The sequence below is a fragment of the Monomorium pharaonis genome, chromosome 3, assembly GCF_013373865.1.
Source record: "Monomorium pharaonis isolate MP-MQ-018 chromosome 3, ASM1337386v2, whole genome shotgun sequence".
NCBI classification, from domain to species: Eukaryota; Metazoa; Arthropoda; class Insecta; order Hymenoptera; family Formicidae; genus Monomorium; species Monomorium pharaonis.
The window spans coordinates 27,268,368-27,291,472 of NC_050469.1; the positions used below are offsets into that span (position 1 = coordinate 27,268,368).

The following is a 23,105-nucleotide window of genomic DNA, read 5'->3' on the forward strand; positions in this document are numbered from 1 at the left end:
GATAAGACATGTGTGAAGTATAAAAATGTCAGAGGTAATAGTCTTTTAAGAAATAAACATTTATTTCCTTTTTAACAAATCAACAGCGTAGAGACTAGCACCTAGAGACTAGTCCGACGTTCTTTATCCGGTCTAAGTAACTAAAGGCCGCGAGGAATATTCCTTACGAGGGGAACTTCCAAATCCGAATGCGAAATCATTTTCATTAAACTTCCCATTGTACTTTTTTCTGATTTTAAATAGAGCAAACTTATACCCTGTCACCCTTATGTAAATACAAAAGTGGATCGGTATCAGAGATCGCGTATGCTAAATTAAGTACTCCGCAATTGCATTTATAGGAAGTATAAAAATCGCAAGGTCCCCAAGAGCCATGAGGTAATTGTTAAAAGGTCAAAAATGAAATGATTGAAAGTCTAAGCTAATTGTAGTATTAATAAAATTGATATTAATCGTTACGAATGACGCGAAAACAAATATAAAAAGAATTGCAATTTCTGCAATGTATACCATTAAAGTATTAGCGGGGGGGGGGGGGGCATCGATGACAAGGTTCGACTATCTGAGATGATCCCATTTTGTAACTGTCACGATTCGTATTTGATAATCAAAATAAGTTTCCAACTATCAAAAGTCTCTGTTGACAAAGTTCCCCTCGAAACTAGCAAGAGCTCAACGCTTTCGCTTTCCGCCTGCATCGAGCGATGGCTATAATTGCATTATTAACTGCATTATTAGTAGTAGAACTAGTATAGTCACATACTAGCGATAGTAACAAGTGTAACAATAATAACTAGAATACCGAATTGTCTAGTGTTCACGTTCCGCATCTCTCTCTCTCTCTCTCTCTCTCTCTCTCTCTCTCTCTCTCTCTCTCTCTCTCTTTGTCTCTTTCTCTCTCTTTCTCTCTCTCACTTCACCGAAGAAATAATACTAAACCATAACAAAAATAGTGTGAATGAGGATGCTGCTGAAGATGACAATGATGAGGATGCCGAAGATTATCTAGTGTATCTTTAAGAAAAACCGTATGTACATGCTTCTGACTGCTTTTCGCTAAATATTGACCAAGCGGTGCCGTGGCCGCGCGATATTAACAATGTATTGTTTAACAGTGTATTATCCGTACACCACAGGCACCGTGTTACTCACGAGTATCCGCTTGCTGGAAAGTTTTTTTTTTTTTTAAGGCCATACTCAAAGGGAGAGTGGCGCGCATCTGTACGCAATCTCTCTCGTCTGGTTCTACACAACTGGTAGCAGTTTGCTCGAAAGGAATTCTCCTAAATTCAGCTGGGGATGCGTCGCTACGGGATGTCGTCTATCTACGTACACTGCGATGTACTGCGTTGTATGCATGCGTGCGTACATGCGTCAGAATCACGATAACGGGACTACTAACGATATAACGCACCTAATGTTGGATTACTCGTCGTCCGCGAAGCTACGGCCAGACTTAGCGACTTAGTTTTGACAAAGTTTTCAAGATGCAATTTCCTGAGCCGCTCGAACCCGCCGTTTTGAACGACAGAAAAGGTCACTTTTGCCGCGGAATTATTACAGCGACAACTGTTGTCATAAAGAAATGGCAAAAAAGCAATGAATTTAACAGCTGAGCGACAGCGTACAGCGTATTTACATCGCATAGCGTATAAGCGTTAATGCTTGTAGTTAAAACTGTTCAAACTACAAAACTTTAGCCGTTGACAAGAGCGATAAATCTGTCGTTCTAATTGCTCGTGTAGCAAGCACGTGAAACTGCACCTTTGATCCAACTAAAAAATGCATAATTTTCTATGACGATAAAGTCGTCCTTATTTCCAAAACGTATGGCAGAGATCTGAGTCATATTACAACTATAATTGACAGTTTGATGAATGAGCGATTAGTGATTTTCCACAATCTTGGTAAGGGGAATAAAAGTATTTCCTATTAAGCGACGATGGAGATAAAAATTATGTTTCTCTAAAGAAAATAATGCCATAAAATAGCTCGCAGGAATAATACTAATATGTTTAAAAATATGATAGCGCAAGCTAATAGCTAAAGATTTTTTTCGCACCATGTGAATATATTATTTTCTATTATTTACGAAAGAATATATTATTTTCAGAATTTATAAGTGATGACAACGATTTGAGTGTTTAATCCGACTGCGCACGTGGCTTCCTGCCAAGCCTGACCGTGGCTTAATCGCGAAGTACACAGCAGCGAGTATCACCGTCGAATCCACCCCCGGGAGAAGGGTACTCGTGGTAAATCTTGGAAGTTTGGGCGGCGCATTTTTACAAGATTTTTATCGATAGCACCGACAAGTGAAATTTTGCGCCGACGACGACGACGGCGGCATACGACACCGTCGCCGGGGGGAGGCGCCCAAGCACTTCTACAGTCCTTTTAAGGCCACAATTCCAAGACGTCTTAGAGACGGATTTAGAAATAAGCCCCTGCTCTTGACAAGCGCCTTCGCCCTTGCAAACGCGTTCACGCGGCGTGCAGAAGAAAATAACAGTGATTCGTAAAATTTCAACTTTTCGTAATATACGTCCGTACTCCCTTCCGGAAATCGGCGAGCGATCTCGCGAATACTGTATGCCGAACGCGAACAGAGGGCCGTTCATACCAAAGAGATTCGCGTTACTTTCTCGCGTTGCCCGGAGAAACTCCTCATAAACTTTTCAGAAGACTATCTTTCCCCCGCTTTTTTTCCTTTCTTCGTGTAATCCGCAAAATTCTCACGTTTTTCTAAATACTTCTCCTCGTACGAAATCGAAAGTTTCGTTTTGCATAGTCTTTCTCATTTTTTTCCTTCACATCGTTGTTTCTCACGGAATTTGTCCCTTCGCAACACCTTGTCTCGCGCGTGGGTGAGGGGCGCGTCAACGAAATTCAGGCCGAGATTCAGATTCGCGAGATGCCTCCTGAGCTGGAAGGCGGCTCGTCAAGGGCAGGTATTCTCATACGGGGGCACTCGGTCGTCGCAGGAGCGAGGTGAGCAACGAGTGACGTGGTGGTCGCCGGAAGGGCCGACGTCGCCGACGTTCGAGGTCCGCGAGGGTGGACGGCCGCTCCTCCTCGGCGACGGTCCCCAAGGGTCAAGCCCTCTCCTCCTCCTCGTCCACGTCCTCCGACGATTCCGACGTGGAGGAGGCGGCGATCAGGGCGGTCGACAGGCTCGGCAGATGGGCGGGCGTACAGGCGAGGGAGTTAAGGCGTACTCTCTGGACATGCCGGCAGTCCGGTAAGGAGTGGGACCCGTCGTCCATCGAGTGAGTTCGGTCGGCGAAGCCGAGCTCCATCATTGACACCCGTCTCGCGGGCACCCTCCTCCTCGGGTTGCCTGAAAAAAGGGAAAAATTCCGTTTATTTTGGGGGGAGAAAGCGGGCAGCGAGCACTGCCTTGGCCGATTATCGATGTCTCTTAACTACTGAAAGTAGTGTAGCTCGAGATTAATTCCGATAAAAACGTTTTTATTGTTTCCAAGTAATGATCTCCTTCCATTATAACATTATTTCATATTTCAGAAGGTAGTTTAGGAGAGTTTTAACAAACATATACAATATTTGATATAAGTCAAGTGGGATAATAAAATTGATAATTTAATATTTCGAAATCAGGTAGATACGAAGTGTATTTATTAGGGGACATCGATTTTTCCGCTGTGGGGTTTCTCGTAGGAAACACCAATGTCTTAAATGACAAAAGCATAGGAAATAAAAAATGATTAGCGCAACAATGAATAACTATCTATTTGAGTAAACAAAAAATTTACATAAGAAGTTTATATTTTCTATTGCTTTTGGTGCATAATAACATTGATAAGCAAAATAAAAAGTTGCCTAGATCTATAACAAAGGAAATTGGATTCCCACAACGGAGAGACTCTATCTACATTTACGCATGCAACCCATTCTCGAAACAATATTTCTATACCGAAACGTCGGTTGCGGGCGTTCGCGTGTACGACGCTCATTTTGCAATTGCTCGCAGAAATAGCCACGGACGTGCAACGCAACGTGAGTGACGCCCGTCACAGTGCATTAAAAAATAGCATGGGCAGTGCTTCTCAACGTTTCGCATCTCTCGCGTGTCACTTGGAACATTTCTCGCTTAAGTCTACTAATTTACAGCCGTTGTGTATCGTCGAGTTTTGTGAAATATTGTTTGAGAACTTCGAACATACAATTTTTTTTTTTTTTTTTATATGTACATCGGCGAACGTCTCGCTAAGTATTTGAGAGTACTCCCTCTATGCGTCGAAAACATTGAAGGCGGTAGTGAAAGATGGGAGTGGAATAATCCGTATCCCGGTGAGGGAAAAAAAAGGGTGGAGGGGAGGAAGGAAATGGAAGAAAATAAAAATAAAAATGAACCGAACGTACCCTCCTTCTGCTTTGCGTCACGTACCCTTGGTTTTCGCGGGGGAATCCATTCTCGCGGGGGTGTACTCGTCCGTCTCGTCCGCCTCGTCGACGGTCTCCTGGCAATCGATACTGTCGGGCGTGCACACGCTCTCGCGTCGAAATAGGCCAATCACGGATTGGACTTTCGGCTGTTCGATCCCACCTGAAAAGCGGAAAGACATAACGGGCATGTGTACGTGAGCTATACGCCGAGAATAAATAGGTAATAGGCGATTTCACGAGCTGAAAGTTTTCAGAGAGCAGTTAATCTTCTTAAGGGAAAACTGACTTTTACCACTAACTGTCGTGACAGTCTATCGGCTTTCATGCTCGTTAATTTTTTATGAAAAAGATCGAAACTGTGGTAGTAAATTAATATTCAGCAGCTAAACTGATTTATCCTCTCATTTCGCCATTATTCTTTTTTTTCTTTCTCTCTTTACCTAAGAAAGTGGCGGAGGGCGAGCTGTAGGCGAGGTATTCTTTATTGGAGCACCAGGCTGGAAATTCGTGCTGCTTGATCGGATGACCCGACTCGTAATCGTCCTCGCGTTTCCACGGTAACATAGTTTCCGTGGCCGTAGGGGTGGTTACTCTGTAGCCTTCCGCGCCTATGGGTCAAATACCGCGGTTAATAGCAACAGGAGAGTAACACGGAGATCGAAATTGAAACCGTTATGATTTCGGCGGGCGCCAATTTTCAGTGCCGTAAACACGAAAAGGCCTCCGGAGTCTCCGCCGAAATTATATCGATTCCGCAAACTCGAGCAAAAGTAAACGAACAAAAAAGTAATGGCCAGCAATGCAAAAAAAAAGGACAGGCGTAAAGACAGAGAAAATCAATTCGCAGTGATACAAGATCAAAACGGCTGATCTCGGGAATGCTGAACAATGTAAAAAGAAAAGAAAGACGGCAAAACGAAAGAAACGATTCTTCACAATAACGCAAAGCCAACGCACGAACTCTTTCTTTTCCTCACTGCGAGAACATACCGTCGCGTCCTATTTTCAAGTCTCCTTCGTCCGTATTTATCGTGTCCATCGACGTAGTAGCGGTGGTAGCGTGTTGATTATCCGCGTTTACATTCGGCGAATCTTTCGTTCAAAGGTTGTAAACTTTATTAGTCATGACTCTTTCCAAGAATACGCTAAATAACTACGTGTACACACACAAATTGTAAGAGAAAGAGATGTGATCTTTGGTATGAAAAAAGGGAAAAAGAAACGAGGTTTATCCTCGGTATAACGGTACCCTTATCGTTTTCTCATTGCCGCACTCACGTCGATATATTTCTAACTTCGATCCTATTTATCAATTCAATTCGATTTGGTGAGTTAGGGAAAACTTTTCTTACCAGATGTTCGTGCGGTGAACGTGATCGCTGAATCCCAGTCCTCTTTGCTGGAGGGCTTGGAGGTCTCTCCATTCTCCAGCTCGTACAGCACGCCATTGATGTAATCTGTGCACGACAATTTATGAAGAAAGGGGGGAGGGGAAAGAAATTGCGAAACCTCACGGTTACAATTAATTATTTGCCGACGACGTTTTGCATACGTACCTTGCGTAAATAACTTTGTCGAGCCGTTCTGCTGTTGAAATTCCGGGAAACTAACGTGATTCTGTTTGCCGTCCTATACAATCGAAATTGATAAATGAAAAGGGAAAGACGTCGAAATTAAATATGACAAACGATCGAGACGTTGATCGATTCTTACTTTGAGCAGCTTTTTGCTGCGCTTGTGGCGATGCTTGTGCTCCCCCACCATCCGTCGTATGTTCATGTGCATTTTGTAATTGACTTGCGTCGAGAGATCGCGATCGTTCACCGCGTGACGGCTGTAGCTCAAACGCCGATGCTGAACATAACATTTTGCTTGTACAAAATTCTCTATCTAATGCGTTTTTTAAATGTGATAGATCTATAGCGCACTTTTTATTCACAGCTTCTTTGAAACAAATCTTTTTAACCAAAAAAGTCTTGAAATATTGAATTTAAAGAATAGAATTCTAATGAGTTTCTAAAGACACAAATGAATAATAAAATTTAAAGAATAACGGGATATTTAAGCGAGAATTAAAAAATTACAAGAAATAATATTTTTTCTTCAGATAGATTGACTTAAAATTTGTCAGAGAATATGGATAAAAAGTTTGATGATAGACGGATTACTGCTTTATTACATGTAATATATTACGTGATAGATCATATATCACGAGCGGACTCTGGATGTGAAGAAAATCTAGATTCGGCCATAATCTCTTACCCTTTTGTATGGTTTACAAAGCTCTTCGGCGAGCAGATGGTGAATTCTCGCGTCCGTCAGGTCTTTTTTGGAAGGATTGTACTCCAGTTCCTGGAGATCGATATTCCATCCCGATTCGAGCTGGCTGCAGCTGGGGCTACAGAGAAAAAGTATGCGATTAGACTGTGCTTTTTATTTTATCAAGGAGAATTCTGTCAGCGGCGAACAACGGGGAGGGAATTCCGCACCTTCCATTGAACTGTCCGCCGGTATTGCTGTAATTACGGAATATCGCCGACATACTTTCGGTGCCGCTAATGTTACCGATGGTGGAGGCATTTCTTCTTATGTAATCTAGGGCATCCTTCATCGCCAGCTTCGAGTAAGTTTCCAGAATCTTCGGCTCGGCGCCACAATGATCTCTCACGAGATAAGGTCGGATGAATTTATTGTCGAATCGCTTGAATCTACAGCAAACAGAGTCAAATAATATTTTTATCAGGAGAAAGAGAGAGAGAGAGGAAAAAGAGAGAAAGAAAAAGAAACATTCTGGTGATTAGATGATAAGCGTGATGTCTATCTACATCACATTTTTCATCTTAATTAATAAAAGATGTACTTTCATTCAGACATATAGAAGATATACGGATCACATAATATAGATGTTTTAATCTAATCTTGCTTCTGTTTATAATTTTACGCTAATAACTCATACAGATTCTCTCGTTCGATTGTTCGCAAACGCTCGGGCAAACACCGCCAAGTTGAGTAAACATCAAGTTATGACTAAGCGTCTTACTTGTCTCGGACGTGGTAGTTGCCGTGCTGCCCCAAAATGTCCTCGATACCCGCCATCGTATGATCCATTATCTAAGAATTAAGAGACAGACGTTATTTATCTTGCAGCAGTTCGATTAGCACAACGAGCAGACGTCACGGGATCCGCAAGGATTTGCTACGTAACACGCAAACGCAAGCAGAATGATGCGTCAAAGTCTCAGTAAAAATTGCCGCTATATACACATTCTATAATGCGGCTTGACAATGACGAACGTTATCCTATTTCACAATTCGACCCTATTCTTCATATCGGTCGTATGGCTCTGTCGTCTCGCATTAAGGATATTCCGGCTCTACAATATCAGCTAAAAGTTATCGAAATTCAAAAGCTGTGCAAGCTTCTTAGATTCATTTCTTTCTTCCAAATCCAATGATAAAAAAGATCTGACATTTTGACTCTAGAAACAGTTGCAAAAACAAAAACAACGAAAAATTTGGCTTATAACGATTCGTGCAGAGAAATTAATTTCATTTTACTACAGTTTTACGTAAATAACTATTAAACGAGCAAATGAATCCAAATGAACTTTTGCACGGATATTTATTAGAATTTTACGAGTATATGTACACAATTTGATTTAACTCGTAATGCTATAAGGGTATTACGTTCCAATTTTTCAAACGTAATACTAGAACGATCTGTAAACATTTTAAACTCTTGATAATACTTCGAAATGTGATATACATTCTTAAAGTATCGTAACCGAGATAATGGACTACATTATCGTAGCGTCATAGTGGCGATAACGATCAAACGATTTTATCGAATTTTTGTAATACAACTCTATCGGGTTCGCGATTGCTTGACAATCCCCGAATTAACGGCAAAGAACCGCCGTTTTGTACTAAATGGAAAAAACGTACCCTCTCGTGGATCCTCTCGTTCATCGTCGGCTTCCTCTTTTCGGCCCTCTTGACATTGAGAATTTTGACGAGGGGTTTGATGGTGATCCCCTAGAAATAACATCGCGGTTACACACATCAGCGTCATCGCGCGGGCGAACGCGCGCCTAGCTCTCGACGCGGATTTATCGAGCGGGGAAGGAGCAACGTGCGCGCGGGGCTGATAAAACGCTTGACGCAAAAGTGTATGCTCAAGTGTGTGCGGCATAGTGATATTAGGTTTCCGATCGATCGCGCAACAAAGCACACGTGCAAAGCACAGTATCGAGCTTTTTTTGCGGCTGGCATCTTTGTCGCGCCGCTCATTAGTCGTCGATCAAACGGACGGATCATCCGCGGCGGGTCTAATGGCGATCAGCGCGCTCTCTTCTTTCCCCTCCGCCTTTCTCCTCCGTTCCGATTAAATAACCTCCTCCCCCCCCCTCTCTCTCTCTCTCAACTCGTGATACCACCTTTGGCCACGTCTCAAAATACACGCGAGTCATCGGTTCCGTGAAAAAGACCCCGCTGACTGAGTCGGCCCGGTTTTGCTCGAGCAAGATCTGCAATTTTACACTCTCCGCGCAAGTAGGAACACGCGCAATGCCCGGTCGTGAGCGTTATGCAACGCTTACGTGCGTATCGTGTTCGCATCGACGGACTCGTCGTGCAATCGTCGATCGCAAGCGTGCACCCGCGTATGCTTATCGTGGGATCCTACCTGGATGAACACGGTAAAGTAGATGACGGCGATAGTGGTGGTGACGAACATGGGCTGCAGGGGCACGTGCCTGGGATCTATGAGAAGCACCAGGGCGAACGCCACCGCGCCGCGCAAGCCGCCGTAGGACATGACGAATTTCTCAACTTTGTCCAATTTGTGCAGCCGAAATTGGTTCGCCAGCGCCGTCAGCACTATCACGCCTGGAACACGAATTCGAGCACGATTATAGCTGCAAGATTATTCCCTTAAAAAAAGGGGGGACAAATTAAATGAATTTTTGATGGTTTCCGTCTCCCGCGGAGATGATATGATTATTGAGCATTGAATAAATTATTTTGGAACAAAATCGGCAAAACAAAATCCTTATTGGAATGCGCGAGGGCGACTAATTGCATCAGCAACCTTCAAACATTTTTTTAAGGCAAAAAAAAAAAAAAAACATTCAAACGTGTCTCGATTCTTCTCCTTTAAAAATCATGCATTATTCAATGTGTTTACAGCGCAGAGTGGAAAGAATTTTCTATGAATCCCGCACTCATATATTTGTCATATATTCATCACTCTCGATTCTTGAAATGACGACGACGTCATTTTCAGTTTAGAGATACGATAAAAATCAACTACCGTCCCGATCGTCTTATTGGATTACAATTAAGCGATCCCCGTTAATCGCCTGTTGCGAAACGTTGTGAGTTTTGCGGCGATATAATACTTCTAATGGAACGCGTGGCGTCTCAGGCTTGGCCTCTTATCTCTCTTCGCACACTTTCCACGCGGCCAAGTGACAAATTGTCCGGTTAGAAACGAGAAGCCATAAGTGAAGCGCGTCGCTCTGCGCGAGTGACGTAATATACTCGTGTAAGTAGAAGTCAATTGTCTCAAGTCCCATTATGATTTCATCGTTTAATCATATCGGTTTACACGCTAGTCCGCTTCGCCGGCGAAGCGACGCCCTTAGCGCCCGTCCGGCTGGCCCGGTCAAGGCCCGCGCGCTCGTGTAAGAATTCTTCGACACGAATTCGCTATTATCACGCTATTTTTTTCCTATCACTCACTCCTATCACGCATTTTCCCTCTGTTCGCATTACTCTTTCAAACTTTCTTCGCGCCAGCGTCAGCTTTGCTGAACAATTTTCCTTTCGTTGAATAATTTTTGGGACAGGGAGAGTTAAATTGTATCTTTCAAAGGTTGAGTCGAAAAACGGCACGTAAAATTGTAAAATTATGGACGCTTTAAAAAGTCATTGCACAAACGTCTGTGACCTTTACGAAAAAGTACGTTGCAATTAATTCGAGAACAGCTAATCTCTCAGCGTATCTCGTAATAGAGCTGTTCGAAAGTAAAATCTGGCTTTTCCTTACCCACGGCTCGGTAGATGGAGCAGAAGAGTATCGTCATGACGACGAACCACGTGTTCCAGTTGTGGGCATTGTTCACCGTGGCGACGCCGAGGAACATGAATATGATGGTCTCCGAGCTACTCGACAGCATCTTCATTGTGTACTTGACGGTCGTGTGGGACTTGTGCGATATATTGGCCTCGACGTAGTTCTTCATGGTAATACCGCAGAAGGTTATCCTGTGGAATAAAGGGATCGCAAATTACGAAACAAGCGGCAATCATCGTTGTTTCGGCAAAGTTATGTTAAAGCTCGCGAGCGAGGAATTTCGCCTGTAAACGCGAGTAATTATAACGAAGGGGAACTACGGGAATTGAGCCCGTAACGCTTAGAACTACTCTATTCGGTACTGATCCATCTAATATTTCCTTCGCGGCGGATTCTTGGCGGATTATTTTAGTTCCTTGTAATTTCGTGCCAATAGGATCCAGTGCAACAAGTTGTTGCAACTTATTCTTGAAATTGATACCGCCGATAGACGCTTAATATCCAAGATTAAACGATCCCCCGATAGCGTTCGTTAGAGACGAGCCGGATCTCACAATTTCTCGATTTAGCGATTACACATATTCGTTATTGGAACGCGCCCCGAGACCTAGGGGACGCCAACGCGACGTGTCGAAAAGCCGATGATTTACTTACGCCAATATGCCGGACAAGTGGAAGATCTCCGCGGTGAGGTATGCCAAGTACGCCATCACGAATATGAAGATCGGCTCTATCACGCGCACCTGATGGGTAAACCTGGTTACGAAGCCAGTGGCGAAGCCCCAAACGACCCCTATGATGGTACCGCCGATCGCCACGACCAAAAACGAGCCTAGGCCCGCTAGCACATCCGTGTAGGCGATCCTGGAAGGGCCCATCTCGCTGTACGTCTCGAACATGTGATAGAGCACCTGCGTATTCGTATTAAAGTTGGCCTTTTACTTGGTCGTCGTTGCAGTAACCCCTGACACTTTCCTTCGCTCACCTCGCAACAGCACGAAACTAATAGACGGCGACGGATCGTTAACGGCGCAGCCTTTTTCGCATTACCATTCTTAGCCGGCACGACCCAATTTTTCTAGCGAGGCAAACTTTTTCGGACGGTCACTTAACGACTTATTGCAAATAATATGAACTATAAATAAAAAAGCGGTACCGAAGTAGCGATACTGATCTATTTGTAGGGATATACTCAGTCCTCGCTACGTAACAGATAAAATTGGAACGGAATGAATGAATGAATTCCTGAAAACTACCGCACCGACACTTTTTGCGGTACGCTACAATTCTTCTTACCATTAAACGGCACACGAGTATTTTTTTTAAGAGTTAATTGTGCATGAATGATAATAATTGAATAATGAATGATAATAATAACCGTACGGCGCGCCGAGTGTCGGCGACACGTTTATCGCTCGAAGTCGTCGCGATGTCGGCCGTGCATGTGTAAAATGCGTTTACATTACATCATTTTGTATTATTCAAGCGGTAACATCACATACACGTAGCCCGCGGGCAAATACGACATTAATTCTTAAGCGAGGCAAAGGTATTTGGTACTTAACTCACGCTTATGGACAATGGTGATCAATGTTATATCGATCGCCCCCGCCGTCCGACGAGTGTTTGTCGTTCGGCGGTGTCACGTGCAAGCTTTGTTATTTACTATCTCCGTTTATTTAACAGATATTTTAAAATGCGCGATATGCGCGAGGGTGAGAGACAGGATATTAATCTACGTCAACTTCAGGGTCAATACTGGGTAGATGCGAAAAGCGCACAAGAGACTATATATAAAACATCATACGTAAAATGATAGCTATCCCGTTGGGGATAGCTATTATCGTCTTTCTTTGGTGCATTGTTGCTTCGCTCTGATTGTTTCAAGACCATTAATACACAGTAGAAATATTATATAACACAGCTGAAGAGAGTTAATTTTTTCACAAGATGTTTTTTTTATGTTTTATTTATTTACTTGAAGTTTGGTTCTTCAAAAACTTATAAAAGTAATATTCATAATTTTCTATTCTATTTTGTGATTGTTCAAATCTTTCCTTTCTATACGTTACAAATATTAAAAAAAAATTGCATACTCGTCTTTTTCCTCTTATGCTTATCAGATGCGCACATCTCGTAAATCAAGCGACTAGGACTGATCGGCTTTAATTTCTCTCTCTCTCTCTCTCTCTCTCTCTCTCTCTCTCTCTCTCTCTCTCTCTCTCTCTCTCTCTCTCTCTCTCTCTCTACATATGGAAGACCTTTAACAGTTTGCAACAAAAGGACGGAGATTTCTGCGGCGCAACGTGCCACCTACGCAACAAGCCTCCTTGAATGTGAACTATAATATAATACTCACGACAGTGACCGCGTCGTTCAATAAACTCTCCCCGAACACGACGATGTAGAGTATCTCGTTCACGTGGATCTCCTCGAAGACGGCTAACACGGCGACGGGATCGACGGCGCTGATCAACGCCGAGAAGAGGAACATGTCGAGGATAGGCGTCTCGCAGCCGAACATACCACTTTTCCCCAAGAGCCACAGCGACACACCTTAAAGTGCAAACAGCCCTTTAACAGCAGGAATAAAAACCATTCAATATCCGACGTCGTAATTTTTCCGTGCCCATAATTCGCCTTAATTATTACGAATATCGTCGTTAATCTGTTTTAAATACGTCCGAATAAATTGCCAATTTATCGCGATTATTATTATCCCATCGATCCGCAAAGTCATTGAACGTTGAACCACGGCAAGAGAGAGAAAGAGGGAGAAAGAGAAAGAGAAAAAGAGATTTACGTCGCCAAAGATAGAAATTTGCATTATCGGACATCGACGCCCCGCCCACGTGTTATATTCGTACCTATCAAGTACACTTTTCCTTTTCTTTTTTTCGGGCGAAACCCTTTAGGTATAAAACCCTCCGTAGATTCTCCGCAATAATAGTGTGTAGTTTTTTAATCTATTCCCATCGTACATACGTTAATTAACATCATTCCATAATTTCAGACTATCGATCGGTGTGCCATTGTTGTGCTCGCCGTGTCGTTTTCTACTTGGAAGTTACGCGCGGCACGATTCTAGAAAGGCAAGGAGTTTTCATTTCCGTTCCGTTCCGTTCTTGCAGATTAATTCAGTTAATCGGATATCGTTAGACCTTACCGTGGTAATTACGGTAAGCGTCGTTTAAAAATAATTAAATTTTAATGTAACATTATCCGTGGCCGTTCTCTCTTCCCTCGCAGTTTTATTTTGCCGCGCGTCGTCTTCGTGAAAATCACCGTCGCGATTTATTCGCAGAAATATTTGCGTCACTCGGAAAAGTTAAGTTATTTGTCTACACGTTTCGCTTCTGCATTAATTAAAATTGCATCAAATTACGGTTTCGATATTCGGCAGAATTCTGATGCCAGAATTAAAACTGTGAATAAATTAGAGCCGTACCCCGTTCCACATTTCGTCTCGGAACGCTTTCGAATAAATACTAATTAAATATTAACCGTAAACACAATAATTTATTTCAAAATTGAATTAATTGAAATAATTACGAATTTAATAAGCAAAGGTGACGAGAGACAAGCGTGAAAAAAGTTCAAGAGACACGCTATATTTGTGACATTCTATTTGTTTACACAAGAAGAATAAGAACGCGCTTTTCGCATTTTATTCTGCGTCTCGTAAATGGCACCTGCGAGGCATTTTACAGTGCTATTAACCTTGGCACATAATTTTGGCGTCTTTTACGATAAGAAGTAACCGCTCGAAAAATACGACACTGACAATCCTTTGTGAAGTCATCAATCTTAATCAATAATCGCGCCTATCGTTTACTGCCGACGTGTCCATCGTATCCTATTACATATTGTTTTGCGCGGTCTTATCGAGCGTCAAATAACTCGGACTCTTCGCGTCGGTTTCGCTCTCTTTTTTTTTCTTGTGGTTTCACAGCGACAATTTCGCTGGAAATCTGTGGTTATCGCGGAGCCACATTATCACGGCGATGATAGCGATAATCATTGAGACAACAATTGCCGTGCATGTTGTACAGTTCTACATGATTGTCGTCGTCGTCGTCGTCGTCGTCGTCATCATCGTCATCGTCGTCGTCGTCGCTTGAGCATCGTTTGCGCTCGACGCGCGCGCTATTTTCGTTCTCAAGCGTATTCTCTGTGTTTTCAAGACGCACATCTGCGCTTACGCTAGACCGCGAACAGACCATAGTGAGCAAAAGTGAAGAATGAAAATTCCACCATCTGCGGCGTGGATGGTCGGAGAGTTTCCTTTATGTATACTTCCCCCATTATTTACATATGTATTACATATGTATAACGTACGCAACTAACTTGCCCGAGTCTTATTACACTTTCAAATTTTTTATTAATTTTTTAAGAATTGTTTTTGCGCACTGAATGCTTGTTCAACAAATTGCAAATTAGACTTAAGGTTCATTCTTCCTTTTTCTTTTACGACAACCTATTTGTCGCACTTAAAATTCATAGTTTCAAGAAAAAAAGAGACATAACAGATTGTATCGTAATGTTAGAGTTAAAAAGAAGTATAAGAGATTAGAGTCTGTACTTTCCCAAAATATAAAGGATTAAAGCCACGAATAGCTAAACCGAGAGCTGTCCTATAAAGCTTCACTTTTTGATACAGTCCAACAGATGTTAGCAGTTTGGTGCAGCTGTACTAGGGGTATGTCAAGGGGAATCTTTTAGACTATAGTTTTACTCATCTTTCTAAATAACATTGTCTCCAACAAAAAAAAAATAGTTTTCTATTATTATTGAAGACGAGACGCTTGAACTTTCATTTTAAACCGCGGTAATAATGTTACAATTTAAGTTACCTTCTGATCTTTCGTGGATGCAAATATCGTCATAACGTCACACGACCGCATTTAACTTTGTGATATTTTATGGTTGAAATCACTCGGAGAGAGTCTAGCACGGTGTTGTCTCCTGGGATCCCGCGGGTATAGATAAGTGTTCTCGTTTCTACGTACGCAGAATTTGTTTCCGCAGGCAAGGCGGAGGCGAACCCTCAAGTTAGAAACGACCGGCTCGCCGAGGGAGAAGAATATCAGAGTCGCGAAAATTTGCTCGCGACTTGTGTGCCGATCGACCGCGTCAGCTGGTCGTGTCGTGTCGCCGCTCTACCAACCTATCGACATCGTATTAAATATAGTCCCAGCGACGGCGAACAGGAGTATCGTCCCGAGGTGGTCGAAGAACAGCCGATTGGGCATGAAGTAGCCGGCGTCCAGGATGATGGGTGGTAGCATGTACAAGAAGAACGTGTCGGGCGTCAGCGGTGAGATGTGAACGCTGCTCGCCTGGAACAGCAGCAGGCCGACGATCACGCCGACGGCGATCAGCAGGCAGGACTCCGGGAAGATCTTGTTGAGCTTCGGTGCCATGTGGAAACCTGGATCGCCGATCGCGCCGTGTTAAATCATTAATCGTTCGATCATCATAGAGGAGACCGAGGCCGCTCTAATCTCTACGATTCTGACGCGTGGTTCAGTTCCCGGGAAACATCGAGGTCTAAACGGTATCTCGTTAAAGAGATATCTTTTTGAAAAAGATGTCTAAGAAGTATTTTCATAAAATATTTGTCACATGTAAGATATGTCATTTCAGATATCTGTAGAAATGTAGACATCACCACAGATATCTGAATTGATATTTCAAAATGTTTCAAAGATATCTCTTCGAGACTTCGAAAACAGGCCTCTCAAGATACGACAACCTTTGTAAAAACTGACAGTATTAAATTGGCTGGTAACAAATTACTACATATTTTAAATATTAACCATACTGCTTTTATAATACTCGAAATAAGTAATTAACACTAATCAATTTAATACCGTTAGAATTGTACATTTTTTCGTGTATGTCTTTATGTGTTTTCCGATGTCACGAACTGTCTTTTGCAGTTCGCAACGTAGGAACTCAGAATCACCGAAATTACTTCGGCCTCGATCTGGAGCATTAACCGTGACGGGATGTGCACGCGCGGCAGCGAAGATTCCAACCGAGTACGGCAGGTGCAACGTGTCGCGTGTGCCCCGCATTTCTTCACGCTCGGCACGTGGTGCGGGATCCCCCGCCGCCGCCGCGGCCGCTCGCGGAGGGTTCCGTTGGCGCGCGTCGTCGTGCTGTATCACGCGCGATGTATCCGCGTTCGTGTCTCACGTTTTCATACATCTCGTCCGATACTCTTCGTGGAATCTTCGCCTCGATTGCAGATGACTCGTATAATGCGATAGAAAAACGCAGGAAAAAAAATTAGTCTCAATTCAACAATTGTATATAAGCAAGAATGTAAAATCTGCTTTGAAGAGTTATCAAGTTGTTTATCAATCTTGAACAGCATCACTTGCTTGTATAAAAAATTTTATTGTTCAGTTTTATCAAGAGGAGAATACAGTCTCGTTATTCAATAACAATTTTTATTGAATTGAGATGAAAAAAATGTTAGATAAAAAATAACAATATCTTCAGAGAAATAGAATCTTTGAACCCTTTGAGTACGCACGTAACACACATGGAATCAAATTGACCCTAACTAATTGAGGAAATACCGTAGCAATGCTATTGGTTTTTTTTTTATCAGAAAAAAATCTGGTACAAAGTTTACATATCAAAAAAATGATATCTGGAAAAGAGAAAATTGTTGAAACGCTCTGGAGCGTACAGCAATTGTTCGATAGTAAAGTAGAAATTTGAAATCAATAACAGATGTCGCCTCGAGGCTTGTTTTGACATTCTAAGTTAGAGATATTTCAAAGCAAACTTTCATTGAAGACATATTGGTCCTTAGTGTACTCAAAGGGTTAATACTATTATCAGAAAAATTACATACATATATATATATATATATATATATATATATATATAGTATTCTTTAGAGGGGTATTATAATATTGAAATAAAAATATTTCCTGAAATTTAAGCTTACAAAATGAGATTTTATTTTTTCGTGTTTATACGAGACAATAATTGTTGATTGATACTAGTTTTTATTTAACAAGCCGCTGATTGTAACGGTGGTACAAATCGACATCGTGAATTTGGAAACGAGACTCGCGACATTATTGGAAAATTCAGTTGTTTCATATTTACTCGTGTTTACCTAAAGCAATTCTCCATTATTTTGCAAAACATAAATTTTTATGTCCCGCCGACTAGTGCATGTGAATTTTATATAGGCAGGTGTATTTTATATTCCCGCCCGCGTTCTTTCACTCCCGTGACTTTTACCACCGTTCCGTCAAACGGAACAGAAATATCAGCGCGAGTACCAGAGTTTGTTTTTCTTCAACCGCGCCACGTCTTGCCGCGTGCTTGCGTATCCACGCGTGCGTGCGAGTGAAATTGCACGAAGAGAGAGAGAGAGAGAGAGAGAGGGAGGGAGAGAGAGAGAGAAAAATTGCGCCCATCGAGTTTCATATTGCTCGAGCGGGTATATCCGGTAAATGGAATGCTCACGTTCGAGTTTATTCGAGGCGCTTATCGTGCGCTGCGCACACAAAAATGAATCTACAATGCATCGTAAGGCTACGCCCTTGAGTCCGGAAGTGCCGGGAGCGTCTTCATGCATCTCGAAATCTGCAAAATCGCGGCCCTTCTGCCGCGCTAGCAATTTTTCAAGAGAACTTTACGTGAACGCGTTACTCCGCTCCGATAGTTTACGCGAAATAAATTACAAGTCACAGATCGTTAGGTCGCAAATTTTTCATTTGATGTAATTTTCGGCACGGTAATAATTTTTCATCCGTGTTTTCCCCTCTGTGCAATTTTCACTCGCAGTAAATTGCAAAAAATAAACAAATTAAAATAAATTATTAAAAACAGATTTTATTGTAATGAGAAAGGGTAATGAGCCTTGCATAACGAGTACGTTGCAACCGGTTTTCAATGACATTTGCCAGGTTTTGTTATGCAAGCAAATGGAAAAATATGTTGTGCGCTTAATGCATTCATCGAAAAACGTCACTATCGCGAAAAACCTGATGCCGCACAGGCGGCGTGACAACAAAATTGCCGCATATGTTTTTGGATATAACAATAGGCGCAAAGTGTGTTTATGGCACGATAATTTTCAAATAACTTACTGTCTATCGTAATGTTTAAAATTATCATACACTAATGTATGTTGTATTGTTCTATTGTAATCGTTTTTAATTTTGTAGCGCGTATTATCGCAAGTTAATTATACGTATTACGTGTGAGATACACAGACGGAATGTTTATCTCTCTTCTGAAAAACCTTTACCTTATTTTTTTTTATCAAAAAACAGGTATTAAACTCATAAATTTACAATAAGGAGTAACATGCTCGTGTTTGACACGTTAAATTTTTAATGCTGCTGTGAGAAACAAAGAACCACTTTTTTTTTAAGTACATCGGCAAATACTCGTTTGCTGTATTATCGATGCAAATAAGGAGGAAAATACACAGCTACGAGATATTAACTTTGTGGACGAATTATCGTTATGTGTATCGTTTAATTTAAGAGCATACTTGATTTATTGCAAATGTTTATGGCAAGTGTCATATCTGTCTGTCGTTTCTTACAATGAGTCCGTTTTTAAATACTGAAAAGTCTGTTGTTTACGTTGAACGATATGCTCCAGAGATGCCGACACACACACATACACACACAAACAGATAGACACATATATCTCACGCCTACACGTATCCTCTCTGCCAAACATCTCGAAAAAAGGGAAAGAAAAAAAAGGAGAATGAATTTCGGGGCTCTGAAACTCGCCGGCACTTACCGATTTTCGCGATACTGGCGAAGAAAATCCATATCCCGATGAGAAAGGGCGTCTCGACGCGCGTGAACTCGACGTTGATGATGCGGTACTCCGGTTTCGGCGACTGCTGGACCGCGGTGTCGTCGGCGGAACGCGCCGCCGAGGCGAGCTGCCGCGATCCCTCGGAAAGGGTATTTCGTTGTGCGGCATCGTCACCGTCGCTGGCCGACGAGAGGCTGCGCGGCACGGTGGCGGGGTCGTTCGGGAGGACCGAGCGGGGTATCGGGCCCATCGGGCCGAAGCCCAGACCCGGATAGGCGCTGTAGGGATCGCTGGGGAGGTCGCCGGTGTCGGCCTGCGGCCCATGTGAGTCGGGACTTGCCGGCTTCTCCGCCGGGAAGTTTTGCTCCGCGGAGGATCCGAGATGGTAGGGCGCGGGGTCGGCGCGGCCGCATCCCGGACAGCATGACAGGACGACGGCGATGATGACGACGACGACGACGGGGGGATGGTGGTGCGCGGGGACGATCATCGGGACGAGGCGGCCCATGGCGCGGGTGACGCGGCGCGACGACAGGGACGAGGACGAGGACGACGACGACGACGACGGTGCTTCTGCCGTGGACGATCCGCGCCGTCGTCCGCGCTCGTCCGTCGCCGGTGAGTCACTACTTCTACTCGTTGTACCATCAGAAGGGAACCGCCACGACGACGAGCGCACTCGCACGTGCTGCTGCGGGCCTCCCTGCGATTGACTCCCCTAATCCCACCCCGTATAGCGGCGACCAGGGGCGGTTTACACGATGAGCCGCCACCCTCTGAGTGCAATCACACACACCGTCGTTGTCGGTCGCTACCACCACCACCACCACCACGACCACCACCACCACCACCACCACCACCAACCTGGCCGTCACGCTATGCAGCAGCAACACCGATTTAGAGCGCTTTCGGGAAGAATTTCAGATTCGCCAGAGAGTCTGTTTTCCTCAATGACAGACAATAGTCCCGGTTTTGTTTCGCGAGCTAAAGCAACCTAACGACACTGCATGAATGTAACATCTTCCAACGGAGAACCAAGTCGAACCTTAATTTCTGCCGTTCGGTTCGGCGCGCGTGGACTGGATAAACCCGGTTCCGACCGGCACGATCCGAAATGAAGGATGGCAAGTGTCGCGGCTACAAATCACTAAAACGTCAAATCCAATAATTAAGTGGAGTGACTCATACCGCTTCGGCGCCGAGACGTCGCGCGCGCGCGCTACAGTGACAGCTGCCGCTGGCGGTCCATGTCTTTCTCGCGCGAGAGAGACAGAGAGAGAGAGAGAGAGAGAGAGGGAGAGAGACGTTGCACCGGGTCGTCGCCGTCGTCAGGAAAATCCTCGCAAATCCTCGGATCGACGGGAGACCGAAGTCGTACGTACCGCTTTCCGGCTCGGGACAGGAAAAACTCGGGTCTGTTCTCTATCTCTCTATCTCTTTTTTTCCACGCTCGCGATGATTCACGGTCCACGGTACAAACGGAAAAGCCGTATGCGGGAACGCGGGAGGAAACGCGACTTCCGGCTTTCGCGTGCGACTCGGGTTGACACCGGATCGCGCGGACGGGAAGACGGACGCTCGGCGCTGCTGCTCGTCTTACGCGCCGCTCGCGAATACGCCGCGCGACGCTCTCGGAGTCTCTACGGAGTCACCCGCCGTCGGCGCGGGCGAGCGCGGGGTGACGACGACGACGACGACGGCGACGATGACGATGACGACGACGTGGTGGTGGAGGGACAGGAAGCGCGGCGGTGATAACGGGCGCGCCGCATCGTAAAAGTATACGACTCATCGAAGTAGCGGACGCACACGTCGCACCTTCGCCGGCGTTGTGTTGCCTCTATCGACCGACCGACCGACCGACCGACCGACGGAACGGCAGCACCGCACGGCCGCGTATTCCGACGCGCACTGCCGTCGTCCTCGTCGTCGACGAAGGTGGCGGCGGCGACGACGACGACGACGACGAACGCCGATAACGCCGAGCGACGGGGAAGCGCTGCCAAAAACGTGCGTAGGCGCCCTCGTCGGCACTGCCCTCCTCGTCGTCGGCGACGCTAGGTAATGGACGCACACGTTACACCGCGGTCTCTCTCTCTCTTTCTCTCTCTCTCTCCTCTCATCTATCTCCGTTCGCGTTCCTCTCACCCTCCGCCGCGAGTCGCGCGCTCCCACCACGACGGGAGAGAACTTCCAGCCAGCTGATCGTCGATGAAACCCGCGCAAGCGTCGCGACGCCCCGATATAGCTAGCTACCCTCGAGCACCGACGCGCCGCCGATGTGTTCCCGCGGAAATTGTTCTCTCCCGCCAGAAATACTCTCTCTCTCTTTCTCTTCCTCTTTCTCTTTCTCTCTCGCGCCCGTTGTTATTATACACGCTCGTTTGCGGTTGGATTTTACGAATTGCGTTGCTGCGAGAATCCAAGGGTTCTCAGCGTTCATTCCCGTTTGCATTTGACGCCCGCATCGTCCGCCGGCGAGGAGAAACGAGAGGATATAAGCTCGCGCGAAGGGGTTGAAACGCGAGACACCTTTCGCCTCCTCTCACCCCTTTCCCCGATAGTGGTTTTCTTCGCACGAACGAGCAGCACTTGCTATTTGCCCGCTCCGTAGCCGCGTAGACGCGACAGCGAGACGTTCCACTTTCACACGTGCGCGCGATGCCCGGCGTCTCGACGTCTCGGCGACGGCCGCGCGAAGCCCTGACTGACGCCGCCGATCTTAAACCGGAGAGACGCAACGCGGGCCTCCCGCGAGGCCTTGACCTTGCGCAAGCCGGATACTTGTGCTGGCATCGCTCGATTCTTCGCGGCCGGTCCGCCGGCTGAATTTTTCAGCGAAAATCGTAAAAGAACGGCGCCAACACCGGTATAGACTATCTAAAGCTGCACCTAATTATCCCTTGAACATTGAATATTGCATTGTATTAATCCTAGGATGTAGTCATCAGTCTGAGAAACCCTGTCAAAAACTCGTGCATTTCACCCAATCATAGGAAACACTTCTTTAAACAATTAACTTATACAACGTATAACTGAAAAAAATTCAAATTTTGAGAGATATGTCCTTATATATTCTATACTGTTTAAAATTATCGTGGGAAACAAAGTTTTATAAATTGATTACAGTTACACTAGAATTGCATGTCAAAATATACGACAGAGTCTCACAAATCTTGACTGACATTCGCGTAAGCAAGAAAAGGCATCTGGCATCTTAGAGTTGATACTGATAAAAATATGACTTGCTCAGGAAATTAAAGAAATAAAAATTATTAGTTTATGAGTTTTTTTTAGATAAAATCTATTTTAAAAACAAAGTCTAACTGTTATATATACTCACAAAGTTGCACTACATATTGGAAAATAAAACAAAGTATTTTGAATAACCGACGACAAAAAAAAACACGACGGAAAAAATGTTTCACATTTGAAAAACTTCAGAGAATTCTCATATTAACTTGCAAATATTTTGTACAAATAATTTAAAGGAAAAAAGAAGGAAAAAAATTGTATGTCAGTTTTGAGATTCAATTTCTCAGACATTTATTGTTGATTTCTTGCTTGATTTCTTCTTGATAAAAACATATATTAATCATTACAAAATATAAAGCAGTGTTACATAAACTGCTATACCATCTGAAGACATTTTCTAGTTTAGATTTATGTTTTCAAGGTTTTATTTTCAGCTTTTGTCCAAGAAATACTATTCAAAAACCAAGTGGTGCCAGTATTGGAGACTTTCCTCTTCACCGGCGTCCTTCTGGCGCGGTGCGACGGCGTTGACAGGCGCGTATCAATCCTCGCC

At 44.1% G+C, this 23,105-nt stretch overlaps 1 protein-coding gene across 11 annotated transcripts; it reads right to left on the reverse strand.

Annotated features, from left to right (window-relative positions):
• Positions 1 to 43: 43 nt before the first annotated feature.
• Positions 44 to 22,866, reverse strand: LOC105834747 (probable Na(+)/H(+) antiporter nhx-9). Of its 11 annotated transcripts, none has more exons than XM_036284586.1 (18): positions 21,847 to 22,866; positions 19,277 to 20,444; positions 15,651 to 15,914; positions 12,843 to 13,039; positions 11,138 to 11,394; positions 10,457 to 10,674; positions 9,092 to 9,294; positions 8,353 to 8,442; positions 7,448 to 7,518; positions 6,897 to 7,115; positions 6,670 to 6,805; positions 6,121 to 6,261; positions 5,964 to 6,036; positions 5,760 to 5,864; positions 5,398 to 5,499; positions 4,848 to 5,015; positions 4,409 to 4,567; positions 3,096 to 3,340 (listed from the first exon to the last, which is right to left on the reverse strand). In XM_036284586.1, the coding sequence occupies exons 2-18, from the start codon at positions 19,803 to 19,805 to the stop codon at positions 3,096 to 3,098; spliced, it is 3,177 nt and encodes a 1,058-aa protein (XP_036140479.1). In that variant the 5' UTR covers positions 19,806 to 20,444; positions 21,847 to 22,866. The 11 variants fall into 11 exon arrangements, with proteins under 11 accessions (XP_036140474.1, XP_036140482.1, XP_036140479.1 ...); XM_036284587.1 differs by lacking the exon at positions 21,847 to 22,866 and adding an exon at positions 21,446 to 21,672; XM_012677441.3 differs by lacking the exon at positions 21,847 to 22,866 and adding an exon at positions 21,116 to 21,365 and having other exon boundaries at positions 19,277 to 20,073.
• Positions 22,867 to 23,105: the final 239 nt, after the last annotated feature.

Bases quoted from the DNA above. Each gene is read 5' to 3' on its own strand.
- LOC105834747 (XM_036284581.1), bottom strand. From the start codon at position 19,805: ATGGGCCGCCTCGTCCCGATGATCGTCCCCGCGCACCACCATCCCCCC. The intron at 10,675-11,137 runs GTAAGTAAATCA...TTTATTCCACAG, and splicing joins CACTTGTCCGGCATATTGGC to GATAACCTTCTGCGGTATTA. The intron at 4,568-4,847 runs GTAAAGAGAGAA...TCCGCTTTTCAG, and splicing joins GCCCTCCGCCACTTTCTTAG to GTGGGATCGAACAGCCGAAA.